General features: G+C 37.6%; 1 protein-coding gene across 1 annotated transcript; it reads right to left on the bottom strand.

The window, feature by feature from the left end:
- Positions 1-8,307: 8,307 nt before the first annotated feature.
- panx1a (pannexin 1a) lies at positions 8,308-25,234 on the bottom strand. The gene is made up of 6 exons (XM_067450028.1): positions 24,765-25,234; positions 23,701-23,825; positions 11,600-11,808; positions 10,844-11,345; positions 9,880-10,036; positions 8,308-9,126 (listed from the first exon to the last, which is right to left on the bottom strand). The coding sequence occupies exons 1-6, from the start codon at positions 24,946-24,948 to the stop codon at positions 9,050-9,052; spliced, it is 1,254 nt and encodes a 417-aa protein (XP_067306129.1). The 5' UTR covers positions 24,949-25,234; the 3' UTR covers positions 8,308-9,049.
- Between the last annotated feature and the right edge of the window lie 1,867 nt (positions 25,235-27,101).

A 27,101-nucleotide genomic window follows, 5' to 3' on the forward strand; every position in this document is an offset into this window, starting at 1 on the left:
TTATAATGTATCATAAGGGTATTCATTTTAATACATGCATAATGCCTTATAAACAACCCTATAATGTGTTGTATCATCTCATAAATAACCATAACAACAGTAATAATTCTTGCTTTTTTGTGGTTATTTATGAGATGATACAACATATTATAAGGTTGTTTATAAGGCATTATGCATGTATTACAATACATTAAGAATATCCTTTTGATGCATTATAAATGCAGGCTTCAAAGAAAGTTTTACCCAAATGGAATACATTATTACCATAAAAATCATGGGGGAAGTGGCCTCATTAAGATCACATATAGAACAAATACCACATGTACATTTAATTTGGTATATATAAAACAGAAAGCATGATGAAATCATTGAAAGAGTATTTATATCACAGGAAAATTATGATTTCTGGTGTTGTAACTCTACTTTTTATTTAAATAACTGAATTTGTTGTTTTTAGGTTATCTGGGATAATGTCCTGCTTAATGTCTGACAGTCACTGGAGAAGTATTAAAACTTAAATCAAATGTATCCAATATGGGTCATCTTTTTGATATTCAAAATATAACGTGTTTAGCATCTGAAAATGGTTTAAACAATACTAAAGCTGTTTTACATATTTATACAGTTTAATCAACAATTCTTTACTTATTAAAAAAAATGTAAGCGTTTCTTTTATTGTTTTATTAGTATTGAAATGTAAAGAATTGAAATGTAAAAGGAAAAGTGGACATACATATAGCAAGCATACTATATACCTTTGTTGAAGACTGTAACTGAAACTGATTTTTTTTTTCTTCTCTTCAGACTACATCTAAAAGAAATTCAGCGTGTCCACATCTGATATAAAGGCAGTCATAAGGACCAAGTTCAACAATGAGGACAAGCTGTTTAAAAACCGCGACATCCCTGATTAATGTGGGAAGAAATGGGAAATAGAGGAGTCATTTGCAAATAAACACTTTAAATACATTTAGTATAACTCCCAGTCTCTTATTTATTTAAAGTTAAAAAAAAAGTCAAATCACATTTATTGTTGCTTTGCTGTAGTAAAAATAAAACTTAATATTCTGGATATTCCGTTTGTATTTGTACTGTATTTACTGTATGTTGCACAGCACTTCAGCAGTATTGTAATTTTACTTTAGTTGTATTATGTATTGCTGTACTACCAGTTATATTGCAGTATTATTGTAGTAATACATGTAGTAATACAGTAATGTAGTAAAAAAATGTGTGCCTTGAATGCAATGTAAGTCGCTTTGGATAAAAGCATCTGCCAAATGCATAAATGTAAATGTAAATGTAATACTTCATATGTATTGCAGAAATACTGCAGTATTATTGTAGTAATACTTCATATGCATTGCAGAAATACTGCAGTATTATTGTAATAATACTTCATATGCATTGCAGAAATACTGCAGTATTATTGTAGTAATACTTCATATGCATTGCAGTAATGCTGCAGTATTATTGTAGTAATACTTCATATGCATTGCAGAAATACTGCAGTATTATTGTAGTAAAACTTCATATGCATTGCAGAAATACTGCAGTATTATTGTAGTAATACTTCATATGCATTGCAGAAATACTGCAGTATTATTGTAGTAAAACTTCATATGCATTGCAGAAATAGTGCAGTATTATTGTAGTAATACTTCATATGCATTGCAGAAATACTGCAGTATTATTGTAGTAAAACTTCATATGCATTGCAGAAATAGTGCAGTATTATTGTAGTAATACTTCATATGCATTGCAGAAATACTGCAGTATTATTGTAGTAATTGCAGAAATACTGCAGTTGTAGTTGCTATACTGCAATATTTTGTGTCCAAAAAACTGCATTTTTCTACGTGTAACAAAAACTGCAGTATTACTTAAAAAAAAAAAAAACTGCAGTAATTTTTTGTAAGAGCTCTGGCGCAGTGAATTACATCGCTCGCTTCATTTCATTCATTCTTTGCTTATATTGCACTACCATGCACTTTAGATGAGAGATTCAGTAAACAATCAGTAAATGAGCGATTTCCGACACAGCAACAGAGTCGACACCGAGAGTCGATTCCTGTATTGGAGTCGTCCCCGACTCTGGGGCTATTCAGAGTTGAGGAATCGACTCTTTTGGAGTCAACTCCCCATTATTAAGCCAAGGGTCACACAAATAAGTCTGGTTAGTAATGTGACGCTGGTAATTGTTGGAAACTCAGAAGTGAAGACCAGGAGAGCTTGGGTATATCTTTCGGGCAGGCGTTCCTCTTTATTGAGAAACACACGTGCCGTCTGTGGCTGCGGTCGTCCAAGTCTAATTCTAAACAGTATACATTGTAATTTATCCACATTTCAGGGGGAGGGATTTACACAGTAGAGGAGGAGACAATCTAAACAAAGGAATGCACATGTTGTTTAGGTAAAAGGGACACACCCCATACATTTCCAGGTCACCAGTCCTAATCCTATCAGCATAACAGTGCCAATCAAACCACCAATCCAAATCCTATCAGCATAACAGTACCAATCAGACGAATAGATGCAAATGTGATCACTCTGACAATGTTGCTTATAGATCAGGAAGTGCATAAAGACAAAAGACTGATTAGCTTGATCTCCTTAGAATGTAGTCAACCTGAAACCTCCAAACTGTAAAGCATTATGTACATAACAAACTGTTAGTATACTATTACATTGGAACCTTGATATAACAATTTATAAATTTGTAATCCCACAGTCCCCCCTTTGAGAGTTCTAATAACTCTCACATAATACAAATTTAAACCTTTATAAGTCCATTCTATAGCTTATGTTTGTTAGCATAAGCCCCATCTTCAATTCATGTAACTTGAAAAAGTTACAGGCACATATCACTTGCTCTGTGTTGATTGTCTGTAGTGACGAATGACATGCTGACACAGAAACAAACATGCCACTAGGGTCCGTGTAGTTCTTACGGGTAATGTTCTTTTGTGATTGGAACAGTCATTGTGAGTCATTTGTTAACCTTACAGGTTTCTGAACCATGAAGAATTATCTTCAGTCATCTGATGTAATTTTGCTTAAAGATCAAGAATGTCTTGTTGGATTTTGTTCAAGAGTACTTGACCACCATGTTTGTGCATAAGTGAGTCCTTGAATGCAGCCATCTTCTGGTTTGAGGTTGGAGCTGAATTATGTAGAAAACCAGGGTTACCCTGCCGTTGAATTGACTGGGTAGGATGTTGTAGACCAGAAGTTCCTCCCATCATATGCCACCCATGGGATTCTTGCTTCTCCTGAAGGTGGGTGTGGCATGCAGACATTCTTTCCAGCAAACATGGCATTTCTTGACATATTCATAAGCTCTAAGAATATGTTGTTTCTGGAGTCTACACTTTGTGCGATGTCCATGATGATTAGTAGCAAGGCAATCTTGATCATGTTGATAGATGACTGAAGTTCCCGTAGGTGATTCTCTGCGTTGTGTATTTTTTTTTATATGACAGTTGGCTCGGTAGTGAGTCTAGTTGTCCTCTAGAGGTTGTGGCTTCATACGCAGGTAAGGAAGTCGGTGTGTATCGATCTGGGGACAGCCATCAAGTGGTATCTGCACAGAGTAAGAAAGAAAACAAAAGAGAGCAGAGCAGTATTTGTTCTAAAAGACTGCAAACATTGGGGTTGTTTCCTCTGTTCAATCTGAGTCTGCTATTGTTGTTCCTTCTTTCCCTATGTCTTAATTCCTGCGACACCTAAAGAACAGTGAGGTAAGGATGGACTAGTGGGTAGGGGAAAGCCTATGAGGGAATCTTCACCGCAGGATTGGCCCCCGATGCCTGTTGCATTCGGTTCTTTCCTGGGCTCCTCACTGGTCCGTGTGTCCTAACCTATCCCTGTCGGTGGGGGAACAACTTTACAGTGTGACACATGCGTCCAAGCTTTCCTTCCCTGACACAACACTGCAGCTGCTGTTATCAACATCACTTGATGTGGTACTTGCCACTTAGGCTCTAAGGGCTTGTTTTTGAATGACTTTATCATCACCCACTGACCTGGGATGATCGTGTGTCCACCTTCTGGTGGCATCTGCCAACACGACTCGACACTCTCTCTGGCACTCTGTACTGCCTTTATGGGGTTATCAATGATTGAACCATCAACAAACAACTCCAATTCTGCATTCTCAATGGGAGTTTCTGCTATTTCACTTGAAGCTGCGTATGTGAGCGTAACACAATCGTGAGTCATTTCTCCTTCATCCTCTAACAAAACTTCAGTCATTGCAGACATCATACATGAGGATGGGTTCGTGACAGGTGCACGCTGTAAAACAATGTTCGGGGCTGTGAGGGTTGTTAACCAATTTCCCCAACGAGAAGAGGTGACAGAGGTGACTTTTGCTTGATTCAATAGTGCGGACACTGCATGAGGGCATCTTACGTTTACAGTCTGTCCTAACACCATTCCTGATGAAGCCTGAAGGGCTGGATCATTGTTTAAACCTTCAGCCAATTTTGTAGGGATTACTGTAAATTCTGCACCTGTATCAAGCAAAAAGTCAAACTCTTTCTCTTGTTTGCTACCGTTCACAAAAATGTTATTGTTATTGTGACGGATTACAGGGGAAAGGTAGCTACTCACAGCCCCAACAATTAGTTTTTTGCCTGTTCTTTTTGTGCTTTTAGAAGAGCCTGAGCAAGCTGTCCTAAAGTTTCAGTGTACCCTGGCGGAACTACTTCAGGATTGTAGGCTGGCTGAGAAGGAACAGAATTATGCATAGCATTTCTTTTACTATCTTGCAACTTCTTCCAACACTCTTTCTCCCAGTGACCTGATTTTTCACAGTAGTTACATTTGCCTTCTCTCTTAGGCCATCTGTTGTCTTGATTTCTTGTGCTAAACGTAGCTGCTGCTACTCTTACTTTTGCCTTAACATCCGCATCTCTTTCCCATGTAGCTAACCTTTCTAGGTTACTTCTGAGAGTATTGTTAGACCAAGTTAGATCTAGGAATGGCAATGCTTTTCTGTACTCGGCTAAAAGACCATCTGACCAGACGCGAACAAAAGCTCCCTGGTCATCTAAAACACATTCAGAATCATCAACTATTCCACTGTAAGTTATAGCTGACTGACAAAATCTTTCAGTGTATTCGCTGACATTTTCTTCTTTCCTTTGCACACAGTTAGTGATTTTGGACCAGTCTACTTTGGGTCCCATGATATTCTTTAGAATTTTCAAAACACCTTCTCTCATATCGCCTTTACTGACATGTCGTAGTTCGGAAGTAACAGCAGACTCAAAACTGTTGAATTCAGATTCAGTTAGAATTTGTGACATCAGCTGTGTGACTTCTGTTTACAACATGTCGTAGAGACACATTTTGCATAACAATGTCCTTCTAAATTCAGAAAAATGTGTGCATGCTGAGGGTAAGCTCTGGGATAATCTTTCTATGTCTTTAGGTGCTAGTCCTTTAGCTATAGTTTGTACTTGTTCAACAGAGTTATGAGGAACACTTTCAATCCCAGATCTTTTCCTTGCACCACATACCTTCACTGAATTGTCAGGCACATCAGTTACTGTTTGGATAGCTACATCTGTTTCAAACAAAGTTTGTAAGTCAGGATAAGTGTTATCAGTCTGACTAACTTCATTCACATCAGTTTTCTCTGCAGCTTTGTTGCGGTTCAATTTCTTTGTCAAAGATGCTACCCTAGCACTGAACTCTTTGTTCTGTTTCTCTAGCTCTGAGATACGCTGACACTGTTGTCTAGCTAGCGCTAAACCAAATTCTCTATGACAACAAATAATGCCTTTCACATTGTTCTTGCGAATACATGCTCCTAAAACTTTTTTACATTCATCAATCGACCAAGTCTTCTCTGGATGGATCTCATATTTCTTTGTCAAATACAATCTGACTGACTCAGTCACAATTGAGTCCATGTGCTCTCCTAACAATGACTTAAATTCACTATCTGACCACAAAGGCGTCGCAAGACCACCTTTTTCAATTGTGGAGAACAGTCTAGCATTCTTTCTAAACATGTTTCTTTGTAACCACACAATCAAAACACTAAAACTCTAGTTAACAGAGGGTATACTTGTTAACATAGATCAACTACTGTTAACCTTCCTTGGTAAAACAGAGGACAACACAAATATTAGCCTGCAATGCTAATCTTCCCTGCTGAAAAACAGAGGCTGAACAACTATTAGCTGGTGATGCTAATTCTTCCCTGTCTGGAACAGAGGCAAACCAATTCTTCCCTGCCTGAGAAACCGAGGCAAAACAATTCTTCCCTGCTTGAAACAGAGGCTTATAAACAATTCTTCCCTGCCTGAAACAGAGGCTTATAAACAATTCTTCCCTGCTTGAAACAGAGGCTTATAAACAATTCTTCCCTGCCTGAAACAGAGGCTTATAAACAATTCTTCCCTGCTTGAAACAGAGGCTTATAAACAATTCTTCCCTGCCGAAACAGAGGCTTATAAACAATTCTTCCCTGCCTGAAACAGAGGCTTATAAACAATTCTTCCCTGCCTGAAACAGAGGCTTATAAACAATTCTTCCCTGCCGAAACAGAGGCTTACAAACTATTAGCTTGTGATGCTAACCTTCCCTGCCTGGAAAACAGAGGATAACTTTCATCTCTAAAACACGTTTTTTAGAGGATAACTTAGTTAATCAAACCCTACAGCTGTCTGATAACTCTTCTCTGGCTGTGCAGAGGATAACAAATTTGTACTGGTCTTAATGGTTCTTTTGGATAGAGTGACTCACCAACCCTTGGTTGTACAGAACAATTCAGCTGGATTCAGTCTGGAACGAAGTCAGAATCTTTGTTGAGCTGGATTCAGTCTGGAACAAAGTCAGAATCTTTGCTGAGCTGGATTCAGTCTGGAACGAAGTCAGAATCTTTGCTGAGCTGGATTCAGTCTGGAACGTGGTCAGAATCTTTGCTGAGCTGGATTCAGTCTGGAATGTGGTCAGAATCTTTGTTGAGCTGGATTCAGGTGGAACGAAGTCAGTATTTTTGTTGACCTGGATTCAGTCTGGAACAAAGTCAGAATCTTTGTTGAGCTGGATTCAGGTGAGGATCTCTATCCGGGTCACGGCACCAAAACTGTTGGAAACTCAGAAGTGAAGACCAGGAGAGCTTGGGTATATCTTTCGGGCAGGCGTTCCTCTTTATTGAGAAACACACGTGCCGTCTGTGGCTGCGGTCGTCCAAGTCTAATTCTAAACAGTATACATTGTAATTTATCCACATTTCAGGGGGAGGGATTTACACAGTAGAGGAGGAGACAATCTAAACAAAGGAATGCACATGTTGTTTAGGTAAAAGGGACACACCCCATACATTTCCAGGTCACCAGTCCTAATCCTATCAGCATAACAGTGCCAATCAAACCACCAATCCAAATCCTATCAGCATAACAGTACCAATCAGACGAATAGATGCAAATGTGATCACTCTGACAATGTTGCTTATAGATCAGGAAGTGCATAAAGACAAAAGACTGATTAGCTTGATCTCCTTAGAATGTAGTCAACCTGAAACCTCCAAACTGTAAAGCATTATGTACATAACAAACTGTTAGTATACTATTACATTGGAACCTTGATATAACAATTTATAAATTTGTAATCCCACATAATGCTGTTGGTGGAGTTGTTTAATCCTCTGCTGAGATCTTCAGAGATTTAATGTCTTCTTTTATTTTTATTATCTTTTACTTCTATATATCTTCTTTTATCTTCAGGTGATTTCATCTAAAGCTGTGGCTGAAGTCAGTTGTAGTTCTTGTGTTTCTCTGTCCTTCAGTGATTCTGCTTATTATCATCACTAATGATCAATCATCACTTAATTATGTAATTTACATCAACACTGCTTCAATGGCACTTTAACTCAGTAGTGAGCAAACACATGAACCCTAGGAAGTGTTAATTTAACATGAGCATTTTTCGGTGTGCTTTTACATAATTTAAGTATAACTGACATTACATATATCAATCACATTCAGTTTATTAATACAATTACATAAATCTTACCCGTTTCATTTATGTATACTTACAAATATGAATCACATTAAGTTTATTAATTTATGTATGTAAAAATAATCCAAATGCATTGAAAATGTATATCTAATTTAAATACATAAATCTTATGCTTTTTGTTTCTTTTTTTTCTTTTAGTCTTTACATTTTTGTGTATGATTTTACAGTGAATGTTTTATAATAATTGTACGGCTCAGTGTGAAAAGATTCTGTTAAAAGGAATGTTAACTTATGACAGTAACTGTAAAATAATGAATTCCAAAACTAGTGTAAAAATCAATCAACTTTATTTCCAAAGCAGAGAGACAGACACATAATATAATACAAATATTGCATAAAAAAAAAAAAAGATTTTAGAAAGGTTACCAAAATGACAGTATACATTTTTTGGCAGAAATGTATAACAAAATGTTTTACCTCAGACTGAGGTTATTCAACAGATTATTTTGAATTGCAATTATAGGTGTCGGTGTGAGAGTGCACGTAAATACACTGCCTGCCAAATAAAAAAGCAGCGGTTTCAATTTAATTAGAAAAATGCTAAAGAGTCCATGATTGGATCATTATTACAGTAGTTATTACTCTTGATCTTGACCAAAAAAATGTATGCACCTTCACAACATTTGCATCCACACAGCAACTTTTGGGGTGGGCTTGGCAGTGTATATCAATTTTACCAGATTTTTACCAAACTGTTGTTACAGTGGTAGTAACAGAATAGTTGTACATGCCAGATACATGTTCTGCAATGAACATGTTACTGCTAAAGGTAGTATAAAACCAAATGTGGGAAACTAAAGTAATATAAAATAGTTAGCACATCACCCCAACAACAAGAACCAGAACAGAATGACTGCAGACGTTGCATGTTAGTTATGCAGAAGACTTTTCTTTAAAACAAAAACAAACAAAAAAAAAACTTATTTTGTCCAAACTGTATTCCTCTATTCTTTCCAGAAGTTAGGAGCCTCAGTATGATGCAAGCAGTCACCGTATATTTAAAACGGGCAATTTAGATCACCCTCTGGCGCACAACCTTCTCATCTTCATGCTTTGTCAAGCATTCCCCCTGCATCAGCGGTGAAAACTCTGGGGAAACAACATGGATACATATACAGTTTATATTTGTTTACATCAAAGGTTCAGAGGTCAATGTAAAGCCTAAATTAAATCTGATAAAGTGACCGTGTCTCTTCAATGAATGTGGACCAAACCGCTTAATTAATTCGGATTCATTTTACGGTCTCTTTATGAACTTTTTGAGTCATAGTTAAAGTTGCGTGAAAGGTCAATGGAGGGTCAAAAATCTCTCCGATTTCATTAAAATATCTTCAATTGTGTTTCAAAGATGAATGAAACAACATTATTTTTGGCTACATCTCTCACAGCATGCTGTAGCATATACAATATAACTTAGTGAATACACAACTAACTGCATTTCTGCTTTCCATTTAAAGTAACCCTTAAAATGGTGTAAAAATCAATAATTGCTATAATACATAGCAATAAACCTGACAAGATTAAAAGTCCTGATAAATTGACATGTCATTTATTAAGATATATTAAGATATGTTTTTCTAGAAGTGTGTGATTTGAAGCTAAAGAGCATACAAACTGGATATCCAACTTAGCATGATGGATAGCATGTAATCTGGGAAAAAGTGACTAGCATGAGCTGCCCTCTTAAATGCCTTGTGATCCCTATTTTTTGGCACATAAGAAACACTTCCAATGAACGCTCCTTTTGTGGTATCAAAGGCATCTCAGAGACAATTCAAGTCTTAATCTGTGAATTTACATGCACTGTAAATCGAAGAATAAATGTAACCAAACACACAATACCTTTCATCTCTGTGTCACCATTGTTGGTGCTGGAGATTTTCCTTTCCTTTTCTAGCAATCTGCCATCCACCACATCCGTTTTAACCTGTCCTAGTGTCTGCAACAGCAACATGGTGTCAAAAGACTCGTCCCCATCTTCTTTTAATAACTCTAACACCTGCAAACATAGAGCACACATATTACAAAACATTTCTGGAAAACAAAAAATAAATACATTATGACAGTCACACAATAGATAAGAATTGTTTTTTGGTTACCTTCAATAATATCCTTTTAATTTTCCAGAATAATGCAATTTCAATATAAATTTAAACAAATGCATTAATAAAATGTATTAAATCTTTGGTATAACTTCTTAACTATATTCACTTCGCACTAAAATTAAAATATACTATAATTAATCTGTAAATTAAGGAACGGTGCTTTTATAGTAATTGGATGAAGTGCCTTAAGATTACAAGAAAATAAAATCCTAATTCATCAGCGCACGATGCAGAATTGTACCTGCTTTACTTGCAGTCAAGCGTTTGAAGTCAACTGTTGTAACATCTTTGCTGCTAAACTCAATTTGAAGTTTCAAAAATGCAGATGTTCTGCTACTACCCACCAATCAGGGCTGATAGTATGGAGGCCCTTTCACACTGGGCCTATATTTATAAAGTGCTTGTCAGGCTGAAATTGATAATGCCCAGTGTGAATAGCTCTATAGAGATCTATTGTTACGTACATTCATAATGCTTAATCACGCTCCGTGTGAAAAGCCCAGTAGAAGGGCTTATGAATGACTTCATAAATAATAATATGAAATAAATTACTTAAAATGCTTTTTAAAATGAATCAGATATGAATAGACCAATTCAAAAATATCTGTCACATTTAAAATATTACAGATACCATACAGTAGGTGACGTGTTTTTTTCCCCAGAGTCTGCACAGCAAATAGAGCAAAACCTGATCAACACACCTTTAGGCACTTAAAACTCTTCAGCTCACTGAGGTTCTCTTCCAGAAACAGCAGATATAATGCAAGATCATCCCAGGTCACCTGTCCAAACTGCATTACCCCTATTGTGGGTAGCATCTCATAAGGCTTCAAGAACCCCATGGTCCTTCTGAATGGAACCAACATGGCGTACAAGCACAATGGCAACAGCAGCAAATACACACAGAGATTTATGTAGCTCAGGAGCTGAAAGATGCCCACGGCAACTAGCTTGCACTGCATGGCCGGAGGGACTGAGGAGTCGTTGATAACCACACCAGACCGGATGTCACACTGAAACTCATCTGTGATGGAGAGACGGATGTAATAGCAAAGGTAGATGCAGGCTAACATGAGGGCCAAGAAAGTGATGGCGCGGCAGAGGAGGTATCGGATCAGTAATCCTCGAGAGAAGCGTTTGGTCCTCAAGTATTGTTCCACCAGAGGATATTTAAAGCAGCTCTCGGTTAGGTCAATCACAGAGCTAAAGGAAGAAACAAAGCATCACAGTATTTAAGTGTTTCAGTAATGTAATGGGAATTGGAATGATAGGTGAGAGATTATGGTAAAATATAGTGTGAACATGTTATAGAAAGTTGCTGATAGAAGGTTAGTTTGTGTATGCTTGAGAACTCTGACAGAGTGAAGCCATGTGACAGCTCAGTGTAAACCCAACCACCCTGAAATGTCAAGAAGGACCACCAGGCATTTTCTCTGCACCTTGCGTGTTCATTTCACCTGTATGAGTCCATGCGGGCTGACTGTGACTCCTGTTTTGCTGCAGTGTGAAGGCACTTAGCCAGTTTGATGGCTCTGTTGTAGGAACGGTCCAGTTCTTCCATTATAAAGGTCAGATCAGAAGAAAGCACAGGGGCTCCTGTGAACCGCCAAAACAATGCTGGCATGTAAACTGATACTGCCACCATCAACAGGATATAAGGGAAAAACTGCAGAGAGAGGGGAGAGGGGTTACATTTTAGAGGCTCATTTATCCTAAAACATTCTTTTTTGAGCATTTAGCTTGCATATTGGCACATATTAATGCTTTAATCTGCATTAACATATTCTTAACCCTTTAAAACCGAACATGTCGTCGACAACACAGCCAACCAAGCTGTATTGAAGTTACCGTAACTCTTCAACCCATTGCACTATCATAATAATTTAAATTGCTCCCTGCGCTTTCCGCCTATATATGGCTTATTACGGTAATGTTTTGGGGTTGAGGAGGCATTTGTTGCTATTCTTGATCTAGACATGGATTGGTAAGTGAAGCTTGTCTTTTCTATGCTGAAACTGTGAGAAATGTCGGTGAAATAGGCATAGATTCAAAATAACACTGTTTCATGCATCATAATGTGTGTGTGTGTACACGCGTGTATGCGTTGCATGTGTCCGTTCATGTGTTTACATGCACTACATTCATGTGTTTGCATGCATGTCATTCATGTGTTCATGTGTTTGCATGCATGGCATTCATGTGTTTGCCTGTGTTCATGTGTTTACATGTGTGTGATATGTGTACATGAATGTGTTGGCATGTGCGTAAGTAATTATTGTGTATTATTACTTCATTGTTATTTGTTTGTATTTATAACTAAGTGTTTATGTTGTTTTTTTACAATTTTGCTTTAATGTATTATTTTATAATGGAAAATACATTTATAAATATATTGTGAGTTTGTAATACAAGCTTGTTTTGTTTTTTCCCAGTGTGGCTTATACAAAAGCAAACGGGCCCTCCACAACACCACCTCAGAGGGGCCGTGGGGAAAAGGAAAAGGCTCCTGAGTGAAAACTCTGCAACCCAATGTCACAAAGACTTGTATATATGTATTATAATTTATTCTTCAAGTTTAAAGTGTTAGATTCTTTCGTTCAGTGGGTTTCTGATTTTTTCTCACTAAAAAGCAGTAAAATGTATTCCCGTTTTTGCATTTTTTGCCTATTTAAATTCTATTTTCAAACTTACCACATACAGTGAGGGTCAATAACTGTAATTTATTGGAAGCCAATTGTCTTCTGAAAAACACCTTGCACTTGAGGATAGCACATTCTGTTATAATTCTACAGTCAAAAAAAAAAAAAAAAAAAAAATTGAAAATGCCCCTTTTTTGCTTTAGGTGTTCTAAAGGGTTAAACACCTAACCAATACCAAAAACCTGATTGATACTTTACTGTTAATAAGCGGAGAATTAAGTGCTTATTGAGGCTAAAGTCAGTAAGTATGTTTCCCATACAAAACTGTTACCATTATTATTATGAGGTGAAGTGAAGGTGAATTTTGTGAATTGTATAACTTGTGTCTCTTAAGCCTATTTAGACATCTGTATGTTGAGACAATTTTACTATTTTGTTATTTTACTAATCTAACTAATTACATATCTGCACTTTTTTAAATAGGTTACACGCACATTTCACAATCTGTTATGGAGCTATTAAATATTTACTATGCATATTGTTGTTGTTTTTTTACGTTCATTAGTGTAGTATACATTACCGCTTTACAATATTTCAATAATATTAATTATTTTGTAGCCTTTACAGCATTCTTGTACAAACTAAAATATTTTAAGAATAATGTACAGTGTAAGAGATGTAAAAAAGACAAGAGGCTAACAATGTCAAGATCAATAGGTGTGCAGCCTGCCTGACATAGGTGATAGTCTGCAGAGTAAAAATCCAAAACAGCTCACGTCTCTGTAAGAGCAATTCAAAATCGCCTCCTCTAGGTGGCACACTCACTTTTTCATATGTTTAATTTCAAAATCTGAGATGAATTATCCGTTCTTGCTTTTAGCACGACAACGTTACAAAGCTAGGAGCACTAAATGATATTCAAAGTCTTGCTACATGCTTTTAGCATTAAATAAAGCACACAAACACCATCTGAGATTATCATTGCCATGTTTTGTGTTGTCAATCTAGCCATGACGTTGCAGAAATAGAAACTGTTTCTGAAATAGAATCATTGCGTCGCCGTTGTGGCTGCAATTAACATGGAAAAGAAACCTTTTATCGTGTTTCATCGCGTGTAGCTTGAACACTGTGTCAAACCTCTCAAAGCTTTGATTTAGATACACTGGCCCTCATTTATCAATCTTGCGTAGAAACTGGTGTATATGTTGGCGTAAGATTATGCTTACACTCCTCTCACCGCCTGATTTATGAAACTGTGCGTACCTCTGCAATCCAGGTGTACGCAATACTTGCCCTTCATAAATGTGGCAGCTGAAAACGATCGTCATTAGAATAACACGCCCCTATATATTCAAGTCTCCGCCTCTCCCACGCCCTCATTTTACGTCATGGACAAACAAAAGACGGCAAAGAAGCAAAACTTCTCCGACGTGGAGATCGGGCGCGCTCAATCATCTCACTAGTCCACTAGTCAGGGCAGTGATTAGGACATAAGTCAACGGGCTGACTCCCTAATCAGTGCCCTGACTACTGAACTAGTGAGATGATTGAGACACGCTCATCGAGACCATCAGGGAAGTGAAAAAAAAAACAAAAAAAAAACGAAATTGTTTTATTTGGGAGTTTAAAGAGTGGGATTAAAGGCACCTACAAAAACAAAATATGGACCCAAATTACGAATACTCTTAGGAGGTTGAGAAGCGCACTCCAGCAGTTTAAATTACCATCACAATGCATTATTTTACAGCACGTTTTGAAACAATTAGCATTTAATTTCGTATCACGGCACATGTATTGGGGTGTACAATAGTGATGATGATGTGATGTGGAGTAAGATTCATCCACATTAATAATTACATGACAATTTGTAAGATTCTTATTCTTATTATTATGATTAATGACGCTTGTTATTCAGAAGAAGAATGTCGTTTTTATTGATTTTATTATTATTTAAAAGAAGAAGGTCATTTTTATTATTTTGTCAGTCTGAATTATTTTAGTCCCAGTCCGTGCGCAGCTGCCGGGCCAGACGGGCCTGAAACGTCAGATAAAGCGCACAGGCTCGCGACTGGAGGAATACATATGCCTACAAATCAAATGCTTTGGTAAAGTCACACAAATTAAACATTGACGTTCATGTTGCACAAAAATAAACACTGAATGTTGTTGTTGTGGTTTTTAACAGTGGGTCATAATACAGCATATCTTGTCAGTGCGTTTTGTGGTGTTAGGAATTGTTGTTCTGCGCATTTTCACACTAACTCAAACGTGCGTACACCACCTCCTGAGCTGGCGTAGGATTTGAGCGTGCCGTACGCCAACGTCCATATTGATAAATCTCAAAGTCACCGTGGGTTTGGGTGTACGCAAGGTGTACGCTGGAAATTTGGTGTACGCACTTTTGATAAATGAGGGCCATCGTGTTTTTTTCTCGGTTTAGGTGGTCTTGACTGCTGTTATGAGAACGAATTTAACCTGTAGAGAGTGGCCTATCGATTGTTGTTGTTATATACTGAATTTAATGTTGACCAAGCAAAATTGAATTCCATTTGGCCACTTCATCCCCTTGATGCTAGAAATAGTTACTATAATTTCAAACATGTAGAAATCAAACTATCAGTACAAATATGGATTAAGCTAAGAGTTAGCAAAGGTTGGACTTTTATTTTGAAATTGTGATGAACAACTATTCTTATAATTAGAAACATATTGATGTATTCACACATTTTAAATGTGTACTTTCTAGTGCTGTCAATCGTTAAAAAAAATTAAGTAACAAATTAATCTTAGAATTTCCTGTAATTAATCATGACTAATGGTGAATACTTTTTTAAAATAATTTCAATTACTCTCCAAATTAATGTGTGTATATATATATATATATATATATACATAAGGGCCGGGACCTTAACGTGTTAATTAAGATTAATTAATTACGTGACTTTAACGCGTTAATTAATTACGCAAAAAAATAAAAAATAAATTAACCACACTTATTTTTGCACCGCGGAGCGTTTTTCGACGGACCGATTATACTGGAACACCAACTAGCGCTCGCTCCGGAGTCACGACAACAACAAACCATGGGTGCGTCTCAATCAGCTCCCTAGTTCAGTAGGCAGGGCACTGATCAGGGAGTCAGCCCATTGACTTATGTCCTGATCAGTGCCCTGACTACTGAACTAGGGAGCTGATTGAGATGCAGGGCATGAGTGAACATGAACGAAGAAGCTGATGAGACTGCTTTGCTTGGCCCCGTGGATGGGAAATTTTGTTTTAAAAAACGAAAGGATGGAAGCGTCGTCAAGAGCATGGTTGTGTGAAAGCTATACAACAAGGAATTCGCGTATCACCGCAGCACATCGAGCCTCAAATATCACAAATACGCTTTTGCTACACTTAATGGCAAACATTGCACTGGTCTGCTGGACTGAAATAAATAAACAATATTTTGTTGATTAAGCTTATGTATTCAGTCATTATTCAATGGTATACTAAAAATACATGTGAAAAATTACTTCTCATTGTTCTCAGGTCAAATATTTAAATGCAATTAAAATGTGATTAATTTCGATTAATTAATTACAAAGCCTCTAATTAATTAGATTAATTTTTTGAATAGAGTCCCGGCCCTAAATATATAAATCAGCAAAAATATCAACAATTCTGTGTTTTTCTGTCAATATGGAGTGCTGTGTGAACATTATATTAAAAAAAAGAACTTAAACAATTTAAGCAATTTTGATTTGTAACAAAGAGAGAAAAAATTAAGGGGGTCTGAATACTTTCCGTACCCACTGTGTGAGTGTGTGTGTGTGTGTGTGTGTGTGTGTGTGTGTGTCTGTGTGTGTGTATATATATATTATATATATATATATATATATATATATATATATATATATATATATATATATATATATATGAAGGCCAGTATCACTGTCTACTCTACTATAACATTTTATTTGACATTTATTAGGCTTAAAAAAACAACTTTTATTTTAAAAGAATTTAGAACAATCTTCATATTCAAAAATTATAATAAATGTCTTTACCTGTGGCCTTCCTGTCTAACAGAAATGGAATAAAGTTATCAAACACTTTACAGTCTTAACTGCATCATTTATGAATTTAACATAGATTAAAACGTATTAAAATTATTACAATTTACTCTGTTATCTTTGAACAACTTTAATGACAGACATAATTTTTAACTGCATCCACTTTAAGATCGTGAAGTATTTGACATGTTCATTTGACTCATTTAAGACCTAGAACGCAATGCTTCAGGCAATTTAAGACTTTTTAGGCCTTACATTTGTTTTTATGACCTTGTATGTAAAATCAGGACGTTTTTATGACTTTTTATAGCCTTAAATTCTTATTGTTAAATTTATTACTTTTTATGACCCCGCGGAAACCTTGATTTGACTCATATAAGACTGCTCTCATTAGAAAAGGGGACATTGTGTTACATTGACAACTGTGTTATTGTTCATTCAAGTGTGAAAGAGAACTTGATTCTCTTCTGTCTTGTCGAGTTTGAATGGTTTAAAAGCATTTGCATGAATAAGAGCATGCAAATGTAATCATGTAAATCAGGGGTGGGGAACATTGATCAAGAAGGGCCACTCTCTTGCAGAGTTTAGCTCAAACCCTTATTAAACACACCCGGGGGCAGTTGCATAAACCACTTAAACTAGTCTTAAAAGCAAGTCATTCATTTTTTTCTTTAAGACTGGTCCTACATTTTTAAAGTGAGTTACATAAATGACTCCCCCACATCTGAGTTTTGCGTTGCACATTCGCACGGGATAAGCAAAGCCTGTGTTTTTTCTTGAATTTACTGACTTCTCCCAGATATAATGTCAAGACTTCGTTATAGATATAGCTGTATGAAATCATAAACAGGCATCAATATTGTTTTGATTATTTTATAGTAATAAATAAACATAATTTCGTTCAGTTAGTGAACAGACGCCATGAACTGAGCTCAGACCAGTGGCAAGAATCAGATTTCATTTCTCCCGAGTGAGAAGCTGACAATATACGGCGGAAGATTCAGTTTCAAAACTAAATGTAAAAGCACCTATTTAAACAAGCTTGTCATTGTACTGTTCTGTTATGTTTTTCATTAAGAGCAGTATTGATGTTATTATTAAACACACCATTCAATCAGTTTACTCCCAAATTGATATACTCATTCTAAAGTGAAAGTATAATCCGTGCGGCTGCACAGGAATTCATAACGGTGCGCATTATGAATGCAGACTTTATTCTTCGTGAAAGATAAAGATAGAAATGCTCACAGGAAGAAAAAAAATGTGCAAAAATGATATATGATCTGCCTAATCCTGTCCAAATCACAGAGATGTAGATTCGCACGGGACTACTATTATCACAGGACCTCAGTGTTCGGCGAAATATGGTAGGTAATTTGCGGGGGAATTTTTACGTTACAAATTACAGACATGGCCGATTCACACGGGATTAAGATCACAGACATTCTCTGCAATTATTACAAATCACCAGAGGTCCCCAGATAATACTAGTCCCATGCAAGTGGGGCTTAAGACACAGTCTTAAAGGGTTAGTTCACCCAAAAATGAAATTGATGTCATTAATGACCCTTATGTCGTTTCACACCCGTAAGACCTCCGTTCATCTTTGGAACACAGTTTAAGATATTTTATATTTTAGTCCCAGAGCATATGCAGTCTAAGCACGCTGTACTGTCCATGTCCAGAAAGGGAATAAAAACATAATCAAAGTAGTCCATATGTGACATCAGTGGGTTCATTAGAATCTCTTGAAGCATCGAAAATACATTTTGGTACAAAAATAACAAAACTACGACTTTATTCAACATTGTCTTCTCTTCTGCGTTTGTTTTCAAACCTCAAATAAAGATTCAAACGGCCATGAATCAGTGAATGAATCAATGATTCGGATCGCCAATGTCACGTGATTTCAGCAGTTTGGCATTTTGACACGTGATCCAAACTGCTATAGTGTGCTACAGTATAGTGTGCATGGACTGCATATGCACTTGGACTAAAATATAAAATATCTTAAACTGTGTGTGAAGATGAATGACTGTCTTATGGGTGAGGAACGACATTAGGCTGAGTCATTAATGACATCAATTTCATTTTTGGGTGAACTAACCCTTTAACAAAGAGGCTAAGTTTATGCAACTAGCTCCAGGAGCTAATCAAGGTCTTCAGGATTACTAAAGTTACAGGCAGGTGAGTGTTTTTTTTTTAGGGTTGGAGCTGAACTCTGCAAGACAGTGGCCTTTCTGGATCAATGTTCCCCACCCCTGATGTACAGGTCCTTCTCAATAAATTAGCATATTGTGATAAAGTTCATTATTTTCCATAATGTAAAGATAAAAAATTAAACTTTCATATATTTTAGATTCATTGCACTCCAAAAGTAGCCTGACAAGCCAGACCCACATCAAGATGTTTGGTCTGGAAACTCACCATAGACAGGGCTCAATCCGAGGGGCGGGATAAACGGTTGTCTTTCAAACTCCCTCTGCACGCGATAGGATAGCAGTACACCAACCGGAGCAACGACGGTGAAGGGGAGCTCGCTGACTGATTAAACATTCGCCGTATCCGGTCGGCTAAACTCCGAACACATCTTCCCTTTTTAAGAATGACTTCAGTGCCGCTCTTTGTTCTTTTCTCAGAGGAAAGCTTAACTCCAAGTCTTCCAGAGTCGCGGGCAGAGCTGATTCGAGAGACCGCCGCCGTTCGACAGTTTCTGTGTTTACTAGAAGACTGTGTTACTACTAGAAGCACGCAAACGCAACTCGGCCGTCGTCATTATGGCCCTGCCCGCCGACTCTATAGCCTACCTACACGATGTGATTGGGCCGTCCAGATTCTGAGGAATACAACTCAGATAGGAATTGAGAGTTGCTAGACCACACTTGCGGGCAAATTAAATTTGCTGCCGCTAGAGTGCGTCTAGATTTCTAGGCTACTCCAAAAGCCCTTTCACACTGCGATTCCGGAAAATACACGGATAATGCAACCCGGCATTTGTTCCCGGGCCGCTAGATTTGGTCCATTCACACTGCCAGCGAAATACCGTAATATGTGCGCTTTCACACACAACCCGTAACGGTCCCGGATCGAGTTGGTGACATCCTGATGTGACGTATAACGCCGAGCGATCTCAGCTTCAGCGTGGATAGTAGGAGCTCCGTGATCTCGACTTGTGTCCAGTTTGGGCACATTTCTGCTTGTTTAATTTGAGTTTATTTTGTATACGAACACTCTCTGCGTTTAAAACACCGACTAGCTCTTCTGGCACTGCAGGGTTGTATTATTGAAAAAACAAGCTCTAGGAGTCGCACGATAACTACGTACACGTTGCTGCATTAGTTTTGGCTTTTGTTTACACAGTGCTCGTCCCGGGTCGAATCCCGCAATGTTACTAGGTCCCCGACCTGGGTTAAATTCGGTAATCAATTCTAGGACGCGACCCGGCAATGTTCCGACCTGGCCATGTTCCGGGAATATTGCGGGTCCAACGTGCAGTGTGAAAGGGGTTCAACTGAAATATTTCAGGCCTTTTATTGTTTTAATACTGATGATTTTGCCATACAGCTCATGAACATCTCAAAAAAATTGCATATCATGAAAAGGTTCTCTAAACGAGCTATTAACCTAATAATCTGAATCAACTAATTCACTCTAAACACCTGCAAAAGATTCCTTTTAAAAACTCCCAGCCTCATTACTCAAAACTGCAATCATGGGTAAGACTGCCGACCTGACTGCTGTCCAGAAGGCCATCATTGACACCCTCAAGCGAGAGGGTAAGACACAGAAAGAAATTTCTGAATGAATAGGCTGTTCCCAGAGTGCTGTATCAAGGCACCTCTGTGGGAAGTCTGTGGGAAGGAAAAAGTGTGGCAAAAAACGCTGCACAACGAGAAGAGGTGACCGGACCCTGACGAAGATTGTGGAGAAGGACCGATTCCAGACCTTGGGGGACCTGCGGAAGCAGTGGACTGAGTCTGGAGTAGAAACATCCAGAGCCACCATGCACAGGCGTGAGCAGGAAATGGGCTACAGGTGCCGAATTCCCCAGGTCAAGCCACTTTTGGGCTACAGAGAAGCAGCACTGGACTGTTGCTCAGTGGTCCAAAGTACTTTTTTCGGATGAAAGCAAATTTTGCATGTCATTCGGAAATCAAGGTGCCAGAGTCTGGAGGAAGACTGGGGAGAAGGAAATGCCAAAATGCCTGAAGTCCAGTGTCAAGTATCCACAGTCAGTGATGGTCTGGGGTGCCATGTCAGCTGCTGGTGTTGGTCCACTGTGTTTTATCAAGGGCAGGGTCAATGCAGCAAGCTATCAGGAGATTTTGGAGCACTTCATGCTTCCATCTGCTGAAAAGCTTTATGGAGATGAAGAATTGTTTTTTCAGCACGACCTGGCACCTGCCCACAGTGCCAAAACCACTGGTAAATGGTTTACTGACCATGGTATTACTGTGCTCAATTGGCCTGCCAACTCTCCTGACCTGAACCCCATAGAGAATCTGTGGGATATTGTGAAGAGAAAGTTGAGAGACACAAGACCCAACACTCTGGATGAGCTTAAGGCCGCCATCGAAGCATCCTGGGCCTCCATAACACCTCAGCAGTGCCACAGGCTGATCGCCTCCATGCCACGCCGCATTGAAGCAGTCATTTCTGCAAAAGGATTCCTGACCAAGTATTGAGTGCATAACTGAACATAATTATTTGAAGGTTGACTTTTTTTGTATTTAAAAACACTTTTCTTTTATTGGTCGGATGAAATATGCTAATTTTTTGAGATAGGAATTTGGGGTTTTCATGAGCTGTATGCCAAAATCATCAGTATTAAAACAATAAAAGACCTGAAATATTTCAGTTGGAATCTAAAATATATGAAAGTTTAATTTTTATCATTACATTATGGAAAATAATGAACTTCACAATTTGCTAATTTTTTGAGAAGGACCTGTAAATGTAACGCTAGCCAAAGGATAGTAACACAAGTAGACACAAATAATGTGTTGACTATAAGTAATGTGTCAACTCACACTAGGGCTGGGCGATATGGAGCAAAAAATATATCTCGATATACAATATATATCTCGATATCTTTACAGGAAAAAGAACCCCCTAAAAACTACACCAAAAACAAATATGCCAAATATCACAAATTCTTTTTTTTTTTTATTGAAGTGCAAACAGGTAGTCAGTTCATGTAGGGAAAAAAAGTGCTTTTGCGACATTTAAAAAAAAGCTCCCGATTAAATAAATAATAATAATTTATCTGTTAAAGAAAATAAATAATACATATAGCCTTCTTTTCATTCATTTCATACTTTCAAAAGATGAATCAAAGACTTTTTTTAAAGTTGAAGTAAACAATAAGCATTCTGCAGAAAGATGGGGGGCATGACAGATATAAATAAACTGATTTTGTCATAACACCACTTCCTGTTAAATTTGTATCAAAATTCAAACAGTAGGCCTAGCTGTCGCACACTTTACCAAAGCGTGACTGAGCGCTCATCATATTCACTTCTTTTCCAGTTACAGAACGAAATATGAATGTCAGAAGGTCAGTACAACTTCAAAAAGAGCACTGTGTCTCATTGGACACACGGGGTGTCTCATATTTCCCTCTTGGTTAAAACATGAATAGACCTATTCATCATAATCCAGTGATAAAGCTGACAAAATAATAATAATAATGATGACATTGCAATTATTTTTAAATGTTTTCAAATAATATGCGATCATTTTGACATTTTAACCGAAAACCATGCGATCAGTTAGACACAAATCATAAACTGACATGACTGCGACCGTGTCTCGCACCAATAGTGTCAAGACTGTGGGTGAAACTTGCGATTTGAACTCTGATGAACATTAATATTTCTTTATGAATTTTAGCAAGCAAGTTGTGTTAGAAGGAAAATCATGGTCTCAAAACTGAGTCTTGAACAACACACGCGCTTGACAACATGATAACTAATCCTAACCTGGTTGCGGACACCGCTGTGTTCAATGAGGCAACACGCGAGGTGAGGGGGAACAAAAGCAACAAGGCGGGAGGCGTGAGCACAGCACAGAGAAGGCAAACAAGCAAAGTGGCGGAATCAGAAATAAATATTAACAATATATCAATATATACAATATGTCAAAATCCATATCGAGTTTAAAAAATATCTCAATATATTTTAAATACTGAGATATCGCCCACCCCTAACTAACACTCATTAGAGAAATAGTTGAGTAAGGGGTAGAATAAGTTGACATGCACTTGCAAAGTTACTTATAGGCAGTAGAATGACTGCTGTGGGAGCATCGAAGTAAAATGTTTATTGAAGACAGTCTAATAATACTCTAATACATGAATGAAAGTTAGTTGACCAACTCAAAGTCAACAGAATGTCTAATGGGAACCACTAAATTAAAGTGTTACTAAAATAACTTCCTCATTTTCAAAAGTTAAACAATCAAGCCTTTATTTTGATGGCAAATCCAATTTCTTCTTTGTTGGCAATAGGTTTATAATAAGCTTCTCACTAGTTGAAAGTTTCATTTTCTAAGGCACAGCTGTACTAAGATGTACAATAAACACTGTGCTGCACTTCACTCTGAAACACGCAGCACATATTTTAACTGAATCACAGCCTTTGTGATTTGACAATCACACTAAGTCATATCGTGATTTTGATCCCTTCTAATAATGCAAGTATCTAATTCTCATGCATGTCCGTGGAATTGCATCACTAACAGAATTTTACTGATTACTCTCCACAGGTAGTGTAGGATTAATCAAGTAATCGTGACAGCCCTAGACTACAACACTAAGGACAAATTAGTAAAAAGTGTGAGAACATGTTTTTATGGCTTTACCTTATGCAGCCAAAGTGGCAGGCCTCCAGTGTCCTGTGTTTGCACTGCCGCCCAACAGTACGAGTCCACATAACCAGCCTGACGCCACGAGAATTTTGTAGGGGAAAAACAACTAATCTGTGTACCTAGAAAAAAAGATAATTTTACAGTTGATGAAGACTGTGTGTGTGTGTGTGTGTGTGTGTGTGTGTGTGTGTGTGTGTGTGTGCGCGTGTGTGTGAAATGTATTTGATGCATTATAAGCAGGAGCTCAATGCGTTGGTAGCAACGCATATTACTTTTTTCAGTAACTTATAAATAATTACCATTTCAGCAATAATATTACAGTTTCCATCCATAAAATTATTTGTACCAACATTATTTTTGTTGCCTCGACCCCATCTGACTTGAAATCCAACTATCCAATCATTCCTAGATTCATTTTTATAATCTCCAAGACTCATGCGTGCAGCTTAACTGCGTGCAGCTCAATCTTACATTCAGTGGCTGGATGCAGATGTGCGAGATGAGAAAATGTAAGTTTTGTGAGATAAAATACAATAAGCATTGCTTTATTTTATTATAAGTGTGTGTGTGGGGGGGGGGACCAAATGTCCCCATAAGGATAGTAAAATCTGAGATTACCTACATTGTGGGAATTATGTAAAAATGCAGAATGTTTCTGTGATTGGTAGGTTTAGGGGCAGTTTAGGGGGATAGAAAATACGGTTTGTAAGGTATAAAAACCATTACGTCTATGGAGAGTCCCCACAAAGATAGTGAACCAGACATGTGTGTGTGTTCACCTGCTTTCTGGAAAACCCCTCAGGAATGGGGTTTACCATTTATGTAAACTGACCTGTCATTGAGTTATTTCGCCTCTAGAGCTATATGCCAGCAGCTTAGGCTAATGTATTTAACACTGTGAATATTGTATAAAACAAAAGCATAGGATACAATATTACAAAAACAAAAAGCAGCTCAGTAGATCAGCATCTTTAAAAAAAGTTTATGTCAGACGGGCAACACATGACTTGTCTTGACTACATGAGATCTCTGATGGTGAGTGTGAGAAAATCACATACCGACAGACACTTCCTGAGCGAAGGCTAGAGAGATGAGAAGAAGAGGCAGACCAACGGCGACACAGGTGACTATCTTATCCAGAGCCAGCTCCAGGCGGATGCCTTTATACTTGTTTTCCGACGCGGGATCCTTGAGCACGAAATCCGAGAACACATACTCGGTGGCGGCGTGCGCTATGGCCATGACGTTCCTCTTTTATCATCTATACATCAAATCATAAACATCCATATAACTTTCGATTGGTTGAAAAAGAAAGCGGATCACTGTTCAGAAGGCACTTATCCTCTGAATTGGCATTGAACTGTTAAAACTCTTTACGTATGAACGGATACGGTAATCGTTTTTAGATATGAAAACGCAAAAAAACGACACTATTTCCGTAAGCATTTCTTTGTTGTTTTCGTGTTGTCCTTCGTTTTCAATTTCTTCTTCTTCTTAGGTTTTCTTGACGGTTGGCTAACCAGCGTATTGGTGCTTGACCGCCACCTAATGAACAGGAGTGTGCATGGATAAGAAGATTTGTCGGTATGAGGGGGGAAAGGAAAATTAGCAGCCTAATAAATAATAAATTAATAAATAATGATAATTAACCATAACGTTTTATACCTGCTCCATCAGTTATTACAGTGTTTTCCTCAATGCTGCTCAAGGATGATTTTTTTTAAAAAATTGAAGTTTATTTTTCACATTAAAATTTTTACTTTATTTGCTTTCTTTCATTTTCATAGGCATAACAATCCATCATCGCATGTTGGACAGATTCTAGTTGATTGCAATGTAAGCACATTCCTTTTGTACTTTTTAACTTTCACTAATTCTTGAGATAAGGGGCAACATGTCCCAAACACAAAAGCCCTGTTTATGTTAAAAAGTAAGAATATCAACATTAAAAATACTTAAAAAGTTACATCTAAAGGAAATTTGTATACTCAGGACATTCATTGCTTACATTTAAAATAATTTATTCAGTACCATTTTAAAATCAGACTCTTTACTTGGAAACACGTATTCTAACCTGTCCTCAGTATAAGGTCACAATGTAAAACAGCCAAACAAAGTGTTTAAAAATGCAACAAATTAAAAAATAAACATTAAAAGGTGGAGACCTTTGAGATATAAATCAAAACAAGAAGTAATTATTTACATCTTTTTTTTTTTTTTAGATTAAAAAAAAAGATTAGTTTCAGCTGCTGACATAATCTACCATAATCAAAAGTTGATCTCATAAGGGCTCAGTATATATTCCGCAATGGCATTGTTGCTCCCCAATCTCGTCAGGCAAGATATTTTAGATTTTCTTGCATTTCCTTTTCATTTTTTTTTAGTTTTGTCTCTGTGTAAGCATTTCATTAAATAAAACTCCAAGAAATATAAACACCATAACTTGCTTAAGTTCTTTATCATAATTTCAATGAAATTTGTTTATGTGGCTTAAAGAAGCAAATTATCTGGGATTTGGTTTTAGATCATCTGAAAACCCAGTTTATGTGACTATTGTTCTAGGTGCCTTATTTGCTGTCAGCATTTTCTTTTTCACCTTTGTCCCTCCTAATCCAATTTAGACCCCATCATAGTTTTAAGGGTGCTTTCACACCTGCCTCATTTAGTTTAGTAGTACTAGAGTTCGTTTCCCTCTTTGGTGCGGTTTGTTTGGTCAGGTGTGAAAGCAGCAATCACACTCGGGTGCGCACCAAAAGCGGACCAAACAAGCGTACCGAGACCTCCTTGAAGAGGACGCTTTCAAACGAACTCTGGAGCAGTTTGTTTGTGGTGAGAACGTGATCCAACCTCGAACAGAACCAACTGCAAAACTACTGATCATTTTTGGACTAAACCAGCTGCCATAGCTAGCTGTGCTGACATTGTGGGCATGACATTATTAACTGATAGATTGTTGGCAATATTTTCGGGAAGATGAGCATGTCAGTTAAGAATAGTTAATGCATGCCTCCGCTTGAAGTGACGAGTGATGCGCGCTCGCCGTCTGCAGTGCATTAGAATGTTGTTTTCACGTTGCGCTTCATTATAGAAATGTATTGTTTGCATACTGTGGTAAATACACACAGTGTAGTAGATTATGGCCAGGGACAAAACTGGCCCGCGCAGTCGTCTCTCCATAGTGTTATTATAGTTTCCTGGCCTTGCCTCTTCTGTTGGAATTTTTCCACACGTAAATTCTGACCAATCGAAAAGCAGCTTAGGAAATACACCATGGCCAATGAGTGATGTGGATGCCGTCACGTGCCTGCTTTTTGGTTCGTTTCAACTGGTTCAGACCAAAGCAATCTGTGTGGTGTGAAAAGGAACCAAAAAAGCTGAAAAATGCAATAATGTAT

The sequence above is a fragment of the Pseudorasbora parva genome, chromosome 8 (assembly GCF_024679245.1).
Source record: "Pseudorasbora parva isolate DD20220531a chromosome 8, ASM2467924v1, whole genome shotgun sequence".
NCBI classification, from domain to species: domain Eukaryota; kingdom Metazoa; phylum Chordata; class Actinopteri; order Cypriniformes; family Gobionidae; genus Pseudorasbora; species Pseudorasbora parva.

Coding starts and splice junctions, on each gene's coding strand:
- panx1a (XM_067450028.1), bottom strand. CDS start 24,948: ATGGCCATAGCGCACGCCGCCACCGAGTATGTGTTCTCGGATTTCGTG. Junction 23,826..24,764: donor CGCTCAGGAAGTGTCTGTCG/GTATGTGATTTT, acceptor CTTTTTTTCTAG/GTACACAGATTAGTTGTTTT. Junction 9,127..9,879: donor TGGTGACACAGAGATGAAAG/GTATTGTGTGTT, acceptor TTGTTTCCCCAG/AGTTTTCACCGCTGATGCAG.